The sequence below is a fragment of the Channa argus genome, chromosome 24 (genome assembly GCF_033026475.1).
Source record: "Channa argus isolate prfri chromosome 24, Channa argus male v1.0, whole genome shotgun sequence".
Taxonomy (NCBI): Eukaryota; Metazoa; Chordata; class Actinopteri; order Anabantiformes; family Channidae; genus Channa; species Channa argus.
The window spans coordinates 3,946,953-3,959,813 of NC_090220.1; the positions used below are offsets into that span (position 1 = coordinate 3,946,953).

Below are 12,861 nucleotides of genomic sequence, written 5' to 3' on the forward strand. Positions count from 1 at the left end.
CAATGTCATCTGCAAACATCACAGTCCATGGAGATTCCTGTCTAACCTCAACTGTCAGTCTCTCCATCACCAGAGCAAACAAGAAGGGGCTCAGAGCCGATCCTTGATGCAGACCCACCTCCACCTTGAACTCCTCTGCCACTCCAGACGCCCTCATACAATACCACAGCTCCTCTCTTGGCACCCTGTCATACACTTTCTCTAAATCTACAAAGACACAATGCAACTTCCTATGACCGTCTCTGTTCTTCTCCATCAGCATCCTCAAAGCAAATACTGCATCTGTTGGACTCTTTCTAGGCATGAAACCATATTGCTGCTCACAAATGTTCACCTCTGCCCTTAGCCGAGCTTCCACTACTCTTTCCCACAACTTCATTGTTTGGCTCATCAGCTTTATTCTTTGGCACCAGTACACTTCTCCTCTATTCCTCTGGGATCTTCCCATTCTCCACATTCTTATTAAACAAACTAGTCAGAAGCTCTACTGCCACCTCTCCTAGACACTTCCATACCTCCACAGGTATGTCATCAGGACCAGCAGCCTTTCCACTATTCATCATCTTCAACGCCCTCCTCACTTCACTCTTACTAATCTTTGCTACTTCCTGCTCCACATCAGTCACCTCTTCTACTCTTTGTACTTTTTCATTTTCCTCATGCATCAACTCTTCAAAGTTCTCTTCAAAGTACATTTCCATCCTTATCTTTAATCACCCTAAGCTGCTGCCCATCCTTCCCATCTCTTTCTCTCTGCCTCGCCCACCTGTACAAATCCATCCTATCATACAAGTCCTCATATGCTCTTTGTTTGGCCTTTGCCACCTCTACCTTCACCTTACGCTGCCACCCAGAGTCTTTCTCAGTTCTTTCCTGAAAACTACACAACATTCTTCCTTTTTCAACTTCCACTTCCTCCTCCACTTCCTCCTCTGCTCTGCCTTTGTCCTCTTCTCTCCAGACCAGGGGTCATCAACATGGTGTCCGCGGGCCTGTTCTAAAAATAGCTCACCATAGCGCCACTTACCAATGAGCTGCATCTAATTTTTTTGTTGCTATTCTTTTTTAAATCACATTTGATAGTTATTGTGAGAAATCATTAACATGATCCGTGTCTTCACATAGATAAATATCATTAATTTAATTATTAATAATAACATATAATTAAAGGTAAATTGAGCAAATTTGTTATTTCAAAAGTGTATATCAAACTGGTGGCCCTTTGCATTAATTGGTAGCCAAGAAGTAGCTCTCAGTTTCAAAAGGGTTGGTGACCCCTGCTCTAGACTCTCTCCCCTACCAATACTATGCAGTCACTGATCTCTGTCAGATTACATCACCATGATGCTTCTACCTCCTCTTCTCTCTCTGCCGACGAACACGCCCTCCTCCTCTCCTTCTTCTTCGGGTGTATATGGGGATTATATTATATTTTATTTAAATAGTCACTTTAAAAACATGTTAAAAAGATGTTTTTGTGATCAAATAAGGATAAAAAATATTTCAAGATTAAACAAGAAAAAAGTTGTGTAATAGATAAAATACACAAACGTTATTTTCAAAAAGGACAATATTTACAGCGGAACTCAGTGTGACATTATTAAAAGAGAGTTCGAACCAATATGTAACATGGCTAAATGTTACAAGATAACTGGAAACCTTTTTTCCTTAGGTCCGTATTTAAAGCATTTAAATGCGAATACTGTGGCTAAAATTGAAGTACACGCTATGCATAAAATGCATGGTTCCAACAAGAGAATGACAGTCCTTTAATTCACTCCATTAACTCAAAACACAGTACACTCAGTTGTTGTGTTTATGCAAACATAACCACAAGATGGCACTGGAAGGCAATTTTGCTGCATTGCCAACCTCCCTATGAATGGTGGATGCTGCCTTTTAGGCAAATCTTTTAATTTTGGACTTTATTTACTGTACATATACATACAGTGGTATGTTTGTTAGAATCTCTCAAAATTATTTTATTGCATCTTTATGCATATTTTTTCTTTAGTGTGAATGTATGTATAAATGGGTTATCTAATACCCAATAAATGTATATTTATCTCATCATCCTTAGTTTCCCTTATAAGTTTATGGCAGACATTTTAGAGAAAAAATGAAAATAACACAGTAAAAGTGGAGATTTGGGATAAACTATTGCAGTGTGCTACTGCATAACCAGTGGCTGCAGATCTCTTTATTTTATTTAATTTAAAAACATTTTACAATCTGATAAAATAATTAGATTTTGTTATGCGCATGATTCTGTCGGCACCACTAGAAAACTGAACAAAGCTGTTCAGCATGGAAGCCGTGAACAAATTCATTGTCATGTATGACCTGTTACCTATTTCTCCCATATTGTGGATGAGGGAAGACTTGTACAGCTCACAAGTCTTGATCTATAATTGATCAAACCCTTGAGCCGTGACTTCTAAAAAAAAATTGAAACAGACGTGAATCTCCTGCACCCACAATTCTTTAGCCCTAGAGCAGTCTAAAAAATTAGATATTAAGTATAAAATATTCTGCTCAGGCGTCACGAATGTCACAGAAAGCAAACATGAAATGAAGTCTGTAGAAACACTACCTCAAACTATGAAAGGGTATTTAAAGACAATTCAGCCTTTATAATGTATTTTTCTTATGTCTCCAGAATATGCTTATTACGGACACTACCATGTGTTTCCTGTCTCGTGTAGGTGTAGTGGAAGTGCACTTGAGAAATTCACACATAATAATCTTTAAAGGTTGTGCAAAACACGTTTCCTCATAAAATACAGCCAGTAAAGAGGTTGCAACACAGCAGGGAAATTTATTTTGTGTTTAAAAGTGCCTTTACAGTATCCCATGAGGTATAGAACTTTGATGATATAAGACATTGTGAGGTTGTCACTGACTGAAACGTTTTGTGTGGAGGACGTTATCACTTAATGGATGTACAAATATTACAATATCTATACTTCATGGCACAATGATAACTGGAAAAAAGAGAATGGTTCGAGAATCAATGTCAATACACAATAAAACCCTGTCGTTTCTAAGTGAGGATTTTATTCACAGTTGTGGTCCTATTTTGCATTTGCTCATGTTCAAATAATTACAAAAGGTGTACAACACCAAACCTCAGAAGTCTGAAGCACAAATGTGTAAAGAGCCAATTAAAATATCCCTGTTGAGATTCTCCACCTTTTGAAATAAACCTTTCTAAATATTGCTTATTTTGTTATGTATTTGTGCAAAAAATCTCAGTGACAGTTAAGTATAAACCAAACCAAACCTTCTGGGACATCAATAACTGAGAGGTTTCATGTAAGGAGTAATATTGCACTGCTTTTCAACAAACAAAAGGTATAATATTGATTTCAGACAGCTGTCAATACACCCATGACACAGGAACCCACTGTGGTGTGGAGGTGGCACACTCCATGGCCTCTTCTACACCTTTAACACTTTCATCCACATCATTGTTGACGAGAACGACATCAAAGAAGTGTCCATTTGTGGTCTGAATGGCATCTGACTCTTTCTGGATCATCTGCAGGTTCTCTGTCTGCAAGACAAGACTCGGAATTAGCAGCTGGAGTTTAGAGTTTCAGGCTTTTTGTGCATATTCAGATAAAGAAAGAGCACCTGAGGAGCTGTGTTGGTTGGAGCGATGAATACCACAAGAGGTGCATAATCAGCAGTCCGCAGGACTTTCAGGGTCTGTGTTAAAAAATAAAAAAGATGACAGGATGATTTATTTGTTCAATAAATGAATTTAAACAGCTTGTAGAAGGATCAAGTCAAACCCCTTTTATGTAGGTTTCCACAATTCATTAAGAAATGGCCATCTTTGTTGTCTATTGAAGAGGGGTCCTGTCACCGTTTCACCGGTCAACAAGATGCAACATTAGTGGGAATCCAAAGATAAGAAGAACTTGTCAACACTGGTTGACTAATGGAAGAATCTTTATTGTTCCAGTGCGTTTCAACCCAGGGTCTTGATCTGGGTGACTAGATAAAATTTGTCGAAGAGTATAGTAACAAATGATAAGTATAGAATACAGTACAAAATAAACCGGAATAAAAACCATCTAAGAAATGGGAAAAAGAAAATAAAAAAACAAGTCAATTCTTCACAATAAAAGTCAGTCTTTATAATTTAAAACCTAATGAACTTTCTGGACAAAAATGTATGTATTGTGAATAAAAAAACCCTAATATAGTGCAGATTCTTTTTTTTTTCTAAAGAAAAAAATTACTATAAAGTCATTCATCAGTCATAACTTTTGGATGTAAGCTTTTTTTCTCTACTACAAGAATGTGTACACAAACATCAATATTTGGTGAAATATAACAGTGCTGAAAAGAAAAGAAAAAAGAAAAAAGAAAAGTGTTGATTATGTCAACACATATAGCCTGTCTAACCTAACAGCAAATCTTCATTTCTAAATTAAATATAACAATTGTTTAATCCACTTCCTGTTAATCTGCAAGGGAAACAGTCCCAACAGTGGAAAAGTATGCTTTTTTTATAATTATGATGTAATTGTGGGGAATCTTTTTGTGAGGTCATGCTAATTGCTGCAAAGTATTTAACTAGTATTTAATACGTTACTACGGCTCGGGCAATGTATTTCTCTGCAAATGAATGGGAGGAACGCAGTTTAGGTAGTCAGTTTTACAGAGGAGTCTGGATGCTACAGAGAACCTACCTTTCAAACTCACATGTGTGCTGTGGTGTTATATTTTCTGAAAAAAAAAAAACAACAACCTGTAAACACTAACCTGTGGTTCCACATCCAGCACTGCGATTTTTCCCTGATCGTGGATTTTCTGAATAGTTTCAAATTTCGTGCCAAACATGTATCCCTGGAAGCTGCCATACTCCAGGAGCTCATTCTCAGAGATGCACTTGGTCATGGCTTCATTAGAGATGAAATAATATTCCTGTCCATTCTCCTCATCCTTACGCTGGGGTCTGGTGGTGTCTGAATCAAAATGGAATCCAAATGGAAGATGAAGTCAAATGCTAATTTTACAAACTTACAGTAGCAGCTCCCCCCAGAGTGTGGGTGTACTTACGTGGTGCAGGGTAGGAAAACTTCTCTGGGTATTTGGTCAAGAGGGCATTTTTGATATGGCTCCTCCCTACACCATGTGCACCTAAAAAGAGCATAATTTTAATTAACAATCTAACGTTAACCTGTATGTTGTAGCGAAATATCCATAATACATTACCTTTACGGTCATAATGAAATTACTTTTTTGTCACTTCACTTAATTACGGGTAAACTGTTCTGTACAGACATTCTGACATTTATGTTGGGATGATTCATAGGAAAACTAATAAATATTCCACATCGGATCATTGTCCACATGTTGATTTGGCACAGTTTTTACGCCGGTTGCCCTTCCTGTCGCAACCCTCCCCCATTTTGTAACCAACTGATCTACAGCCACCCCTAATTAAAACAATGACGCTAAAATACAATAATAAATCATAAGAACAAAGTATCATAAACATATTCTCCAATCTTTTTAAATACGTGATCAGAAATCTAAAATTAATATAACTGATCGGAGCATCTTACCAATCAGCACCAGTGTTTTCCTTTTAAAAGCAGGAAGCCTAACAACCTCCTCATAGGAAATAACATCCAGCTGGTCAAAAACTGTGAAGGAAGAGATTTGATTTCAGACAAAACCCTACTAGCACAACAAAAGAGAAACTGCCAGAGACATGATTAGAATGTGATACTCACTGGAGCTGTGTTTAGCCAGGTACTTGTCTTTACACTTCTTCTTCTTTCCAAATGGACTGCAGGACTGACTGCCCTGCCTGGCCTTGCTTTTGCTAGCAACCCTCCTACAGTCAAAAAAAAGAGAGAGAGAGAGTGAGAGAGAGAGAGAGAGATTTAGGTTAGGCTGGGAACACTTTGCACAGTTCAAAGGTCTTTGCCAAATGACGTCAAGTACTTCACGATTAATCATCATACAGTATGACAGAGCTGGTTACCATTCTTGGAGCTCAGGGGAGGGTATCAGTCCAGCGAAGTCAGCAGCACTGCTGTCAACTCTGCCCTGCCACCAGTTTGGATCCTGCTTGTTGATGATCTGAATGATGTCCCCAGTTTGAAACTTCAGGCCTGCCTCTTTGCATGGGATGAGGTCATCCTTTGTGGGGTCATAGTCAAACTGGGCCCTCATGTACATCTGTAAACAGTAGATTCATCAAGGTCTGATGATTCATAGTAGTCATTACCAGTATGATCAAAAATCTGCAAATACAGTCTATGATATCTGTGTATTTGACTTTAAATGCAGATGTTGACAGATAGACTCTAGAGTTTTTTCAGTGTTCATTTCATGTAGTATATGAAATTAAACCCTGCAATGCCAGCTGCATGCTGAGCGTGAAAATAATTCTTATAACATGTCTATAATTATGTAGTGATATAAGGAGCAGATACTAATACACCAATAAATCCTTTATTCTGGTCGTTCTAACCCAAAAACCTGTTTTCCCTTTTTCCCCTTTGCCTTGTCGTTATTTCTGGCTCGAGTGCTGGCTGATGGGTAATGGCAATTGTATTTATTTATTTTTAAATCTACTACATAATAAACTATATGAAAAGTGACAGGGCCTGAATGCTTTCTGAAGCCACTTTATATTTGCATTCTAAGAATGTGAGCTGGGAAATTAACCATTCAACAGAATATACAAGTTTGTGATATGATCTTTGGCAGTTCAGTTGGCATTGTGAAAAATGAGCAATTTTCTCCCACTGCCACATTTGACATCTAATTCTGCTGCAAACTAATTTGGCTCCCTATTAACATTCACCAAGTGGGCAGCTGCAGCTCCCCCATGGATTTGAATTTTGATTTATGGACAGACAAACTTCAAGAAATCCTTACTAAACTGTAAAAGATCACATCAAGGAAACATGTCAACTGTCAGACTAAATGAAGAATTAATGAAGATTTGTGATAACCCCAAGTCGCTCCAGTGGTTCACAGACAAGTTAACAGTAAGTGTGTATTAACAAGGGGGTTCACTGGAGTGGACTGGATCACCAAAGTTATGTTCTTTGAGTATTAAAGTGTACAAAGCCTATTAATGACATATTAACATAGACTGCCATCACTGACCAGAGCGAAAACAGAATTTCATATTATCATATCATACTAGCATGACCATTGTTACAGACTTTTGGTTTATACAGTCAGTAGATGGCAGAATGAAACACACTATGTAGCAAAATGTTTCATGTCAATCTAGCACAACTAATGTGTGTGATGTTCTTTACATTTGAACTTATTTTGTAGTCACCTGAGCTGTTCATTGACTAACAGAAGAGTCACCTAATGGAGAACAACATCCTTAATTATAGAGCTGGATGTAAAGGGGAAGACTGGTAGAAAAGCAATCGCATTCATTTTCAGCATTCATTTTCCGTTTGGCTCCATCTGAACTGAAAGCTAATTTCCTTGGTTTACTCATGGAAGATAGTTTAGAGAGCTCAAACTTGACAAGTGCATTCACTCAGAACAAAAGCAACAGACACCGCAAGACAGAAGCTGCGAGTGCAAAGTTTGCGTGCAAGTCCTACCTCGCAGGGTCGGGAGCGACTCTGCTGTTTGGAAATGATCTTCATAGTCACTACTCCATTGGTTTCTTTCTGCAAAGATGGCACAGTTGTTCACATTTTAGTCATGAAAGTGAGGCAAAGAGAGTGAAGAAATTTATAAAGTAATAGGTATCAACTTACTAGAATCTTTTGTAGCTGGTCTACAGTATGGTTTATCACACTTTGACCATTTATCTCTGTTATTTCATCCCCTTCGTGCAAGGACCCTGGTGATATAGATATTACAGTTACACAGTTCTAATATTGTGTGCACTAGCAGCACTGATCTCCTGGGAGATAAGCCAATGATAATAAATAATACATTATTACAAAAATGAGATGTTTCAAGGCTGAAATGCATGAAAGACATTTCACTGATTTCTTATAAGGACATTAGTAAGGTGCCCACCAGTAACCGCTGATGCACAAAACATTATTGAAAAACTATTGACCTTTTGGTTACAGGACCTTCTTTTCTAAAACACATTCAGAATACTCCCCCCCAACATTAAGATGTCATCAATTACCTTGTCTGTGAATCATCCCCCCGTGCAATATTCTGGCCACAGTGCACCTCTGTTTGTCGTTCAGCTTCAGCGTGACCCCCTAGACGGCAAATAGCGCAGTCAACAAGCAAGAATCAGCAAATCCAGTCTAAAAATGTGTGTCTGCATGTGTAGTGGTAGTCGGCTTACCATCGGCTCTGAAGGGCTCTTTTCAAATGCAACTTCTTTCATCCTGTTCAGTTCTGTGCCGTTCATGTGTCCAGAACTAAGGTCAGTGTAAACATCAGTTCCTTTGTTCTCATGGGTTTGCATAGCTGCCTGCTCAAAGACAAAAAAAATTAATAAAAGACAGATTTTGAGTTTTCATTTGACAAAAAAAAAAAAAACAAGGTCAACTTTGTTCAAAATAAAGATCCTACAATTAATTTTAAGACATTCTCTCAACGAATTGCAGTTGGTTCATTGGGACATATCAGATTATTATCACACTGGTTTTTCAAATAACTGCAGTGGAAGCTTTTGGCTGCCATGTTCCGACCGCTAAGTTTCATTTGCAGTTTCAACATATGTTCAAGGTTGAACATTAACCCGGTCTTATAACACCTCATTAATCATGACCAGTGATCCGGTCCGCCACGCTAATGTGGTCATGGATACCACCAGTCTAATCAGGTGATCACATCAAAGATCAATAATGTAAGGAATTAAATTCTTCTTGGAAAATCTAACCAAGAACAGGCTTCCTATTCATTTTCGACAGCTTGGGCTGGAAATCAAAGAACTGAGAAGAAAGGCTGGATCAGAGGGTTGGTATTGTGCTTTCACAATCCAATAACCCCCCCAAAAAGGCTAAAAACAGGAAATCCAATATCTTCATAGTGTACAACAGATGTTCTCTCTACTCCAGATCACTGTTAGTGGTCCTCAAAGAATTCTACCACCAACAGAAGACAGAAAGTGACTTCTGAACAATGAACGCATCATAGCGAAAAGTTTTATAAAATGGTCATTAAAGTGAGATCAGTGACACAATTACCTGTGTCAGCACAAGCTTCATGCATGAAAACGATGCATCAGCACTGATTCAGCAGAAAATATATTATCTATGTTCCAGCATGAGCACTACAATAAACCAATAAATATCATTATCGTGCTCGTCCTCCTCGCCTATTCCCGCAGCCTTCAGTATAAAACGCTGTTCATAACAGTGCTTTGGAGTGTAATGCAGGCAGGGTTTCTTTTAACAACCTTTGTGTAGGTCCTTAAAGAGTGTGTTTTAGTACGACTACTACCTTTAACAATGAGGTGTGTGCACCTAAACTGTGCCGATGATCTCCTCACTAAATCCCCTTCCTTAGCCTATACAGAAAACGCAATGATTTGATAAACTGTGGAAGGCAGACTATTTGTATAGTTTTGTATCGATGTTAGATGATGATGAGCCAAGAAATAACAGAACCCAGGAGTTACTACTGTCAGCCAGTTGTTTTTCTGTTCAGCTTGACAGTTGTTTACCAGACTTGTGCTGGTACAGTAAGCGTGTCAGGACTCTGCAGTAGCAGGAAGGAGCATTTGGACATGGTCTAATCGCTAACAGATCAAATTGCGATGTCTGTCTGTCACAGAAGTCTTGCCACAGTCAAAATTACCACACATATCTGTCCTGACACAACACACACTGATATCCATGTTTATTAATAGTGATTAACCTCTCGTGTGTAACCCTTTATTTTGGAGTCAAAAGGTAAATCTGATCTTTGTGATCTTATGATAAACTGTATCATAATCATGAACCAGTTGAACTGGTCTCTAATGTTTTTTGTTTTTTTTGTCTCTCCAATTCTGTGGCAAATGCAGGGGAAATAAAGCGTATGAGCAGCACAAAAATGTTCTCCTGGAGACGTGTGAAACCTTTATTCCTCTGAAAACAGGACCGAGTCGGTTGAGACTGAAAAAGGTTAAATCTGAAGGTCGAATACTATCACTGTGATAATCAGCTTTATTGCTGTACAGAAGAGGTATCGATTGAGCTCAAGCAATCACTAAATGCCAAGTCCACAGTGGCTTCAGAAAGATTTTTAATATTTACACGAACACGTGTTTTTGCTCTGTCATTGTGAGTAATTCAGTGTAGGCTAATGTTTAAAATGGCAATTTTATCCATTTTAAAGGGGGTCTTGAGCACTTTGTGAAGCCAGTGATTAGCTTTGAATTAGTAAAGAAAAGGCCTTTTTAATTTAAACATGACTTATCAGTCTTGTGACAATGAGCTCAATCATCTCTATCACTCACACTCATTCAAATCCGTGCTAAAGAAAACCCTGTCAGAACGGTGAATACCAGCTTCGGGTGTGGCTTAAGCAAAGCGCTTCCTGTTCTGGACATGTGCTCATCACATTCAAAAGCCGGGTTTAGGTTTTAGCTGAATTAGTCCAAGTAGATCAAAGTAAACGTTATACTGTATGTGCACTTCAGAAAGCTGCGTGACACGCTATAGAAATCCATTTGTGTTATCCATACCATGATCGAATATGACTGATGATGTTGAAGTGCAATCAGTCTCTTTCTTATCTGTTCTTTTTTTTGAGATGGTGTGCCAGTCAAGTCAAGAAATATTAATTATTAATCCTTTCCCCGTGTAGGATTCAGGGTGGGTCCCTTGTCAACAAGCTGAAGAAGTACTTATCTTGTGAAGTAACAACAGGCTCAAAATCTGGCCCTTGGGCCTTTCACACAAACTCTTTGCTGCAACAGCTGCGGCCTGTTTGAGCACAAGCTAAAACAATTGGGACACATGACACAAAAAAGCTGGAAGAGATGTTGATACTAAAATAAGACATTCAGTACTGACACGCCTAATCTTGTTTAGGTCCTGATGTTGTGCACTTTGTCTCATTTCACAAAAGTCACATCGCAATGCCTTTCAGCGGAAAGAAAAGAAGACATGTGATTGTATCTGTAGGGTTAGTGCTCAGTGCTAAAGCCTGAATATATTTGGAGTTGTCTCCAGAGGGAAGGCAAGAGAAAAACACTCAGCTGCAAAGAGAGCAGAACAGGCTTGGTCACTTCACTCATCCTACCTAAAACAAAGGTGAAGTGTAGAGGAGATGCAGTAAACCACCCACACACCAGTTCCCACTTCAAGACAATAACGTGTGTTTGACCTAAACTAGAGACAATGATTTCACAAATCAGGGTAAAGACTGTAGCACAAAGCTACTGAAAAAAAAAAAAAACTGCTGATGTCAGGAAAGGAGTTTCCTCCTTTCACAAGTTCCCTCAGCCTGCTGACTTGTCAGATTCAAAGATTTCAGCACTGGTAGCACAAAGAGTTCCCTGGGAATCACTGGCTGCCAAATTCGGTCCAAGAGGATTTAAATCGCAGTACGTTCCACCCGACCCTTCCTTTTTTTTTAAATCACTTCGACTCAAGTTTCGACTGTTTTAAGGTTTGTGCCTTTCCCACTTTAAAATCCAGGTCAGTGGGTTCACAACACAATAGTCAGACCTCCATGTGAAAACAGGTTTGAGCCTGGTACAGTGTGATGTAGTAAACAACCTGCAGAACCTCAGCTGAGTGCTGACACTAATTCCTCAGTGGCAGCAGACCAGCAATAACTATAGGTGAAAATAGCCAGCAGTATTCATTTCCCATCTGTCTTCTTTTTAAATGGATCCCAGTCCTAACAGGCTTACTAAAGGCTTACTTTAAAATGACTTTGCTGGCACATGTGTAGTTATTTAGGGGATTTTGCTTACATAAAGACATTCTGACGTGTGGTCATATGTCCTGGGAGAAATGCAGAAGTGAAATTGCCAATCCAGTGTCTACTAGCTCCAACTGGCTGACCGAGCAATACTGAGCAGTGCAGATGTTACCAACACAGAAGTGCTGTTTTGAAAAAGAGAGATGTGGGCTACAGCACCAAGCCTCAGTACTTTGTTTCAGAGATCAACACATTAACAAATAGAACTACGTCTATTTTTAGAGATGCTGCCACTGAACGCACAACGCTCATGGGCACCCACATCTGCTTCCCGGAAGCAAACGCTAAGCCAAAAGAAATAAATAAATAAAATGAATTGAAGATAAACAGGATACAATACCTTGTCAGACTTGGGTTTGTGTTGAAGGAGCTGCTCCAGGTACAGATCGGAGAGTGCTGTCCGGACGCTGGCGACAGGCTCCAGTATGACAGCAGCTTCGTTTTTATTGGATTTTAACGTCATCTTTCCTTGGCTGCTGAAAAAAAAAAAAAAAAAAAAAAAACGTGAACCCAATGTACCCCGGTTCAAGGTCCGCAGGAGGCTGGCCACAAAACGCTGTGGGAGAGGAAACTGCTGATAGTGAGTGCCGATGATGTGATAAGTCTCTCTCTGAGATAAAAGTCCAAGGCTTTGATCAGCAGCAGGTGAGGTTCACGAGATCTCTGCAGCGGGGACACCGCTGACAAAGCAAGTAAACACGCCGCCGCCTGCGCTGCTCAGAGGGGCAGGCTTTATGGTGCCTTCACGGACTCCCCCTAACCTCCCAAATCCCAGTACTCGGGTTATCAAGCATTTAGCTGTTTTAAATGTTTTTAAAGCACCTCTCCCAGTTTCCTCTATTCAGGCGTACACATATGGGCAAAGGAACATATGTAACAAATCTATAAATTACTAGTTTGTAATTTAACTGTACTGTAAATGTAAATGTACTAGATGGTTGAAAAGTTTTGTTTCCGTCTTTGGTT

General features: G+C 39.1%; 1 protein-coding gene across 1 annotated transcript; it reads right to left on the reverse strand.

Moving 5' to 3' along the window:
* Positions 1-2,794: 2,794 nt before the first annotated feature.
* On the reverse strand, positions 2,795-12,609 carry mpp1 (MAGUK p55 scaffold protein 1). Its single transcript, XM_067494215.1, has 12 exons — positions 12,236-12,609; positions 8,318-8,446; positions 8,150-8,228; positions 7,764-7,849; positions 7,605-7,673; positions 6,008-6,204; positions 5,754-5,857; positions 5,583-5,663; positions 5,074-5,154; positions 4,777-4,979; positions 3,637-3,711; positions 2,795-3,556 (listed from the first exon to the last, which is right to left on the reverse strand). The coding sequence occupies exons 1-12, from the start codon at positions 12,356-12,358 to the stop codon at positions 3,380-3,382; spliced, it is 1,404 nt and encodes a 467-aa protein (XP_067350316.1). The 5' UTR covers positions 12,359-12,609; the 3' UTR covers positions 2,795-3,379.
* Between the last annotated feature and the right edge of the window lie 252 nt (positions 12,610-12,861).

Excerpts from the sequence above, each read along its gene's own strand:
- mpp1 (XM_067494215.1), bottom strand. The coding sequence starts at position 12,358 with ATGACGTTAAAATCCAATAAAAACGAAGCTGCTGTCATACTGGAGCCT. Across the intron at positions 8,447-12,235 it reads ACAAACCCAAGTCTGACAAG|GCAGCTATGCAAACCCATGA; the intron begins GTATTGTATCCT and ends GTCTTTGAGCAG. Across the intron at positions 3,712-4,776 it reads TGCTGGATGTGGAACCACAG|ACCCTGAAAGTCCTGCGGAC; the intron begins GTTAGTGTTTAC and ends TTTTTAACACAG.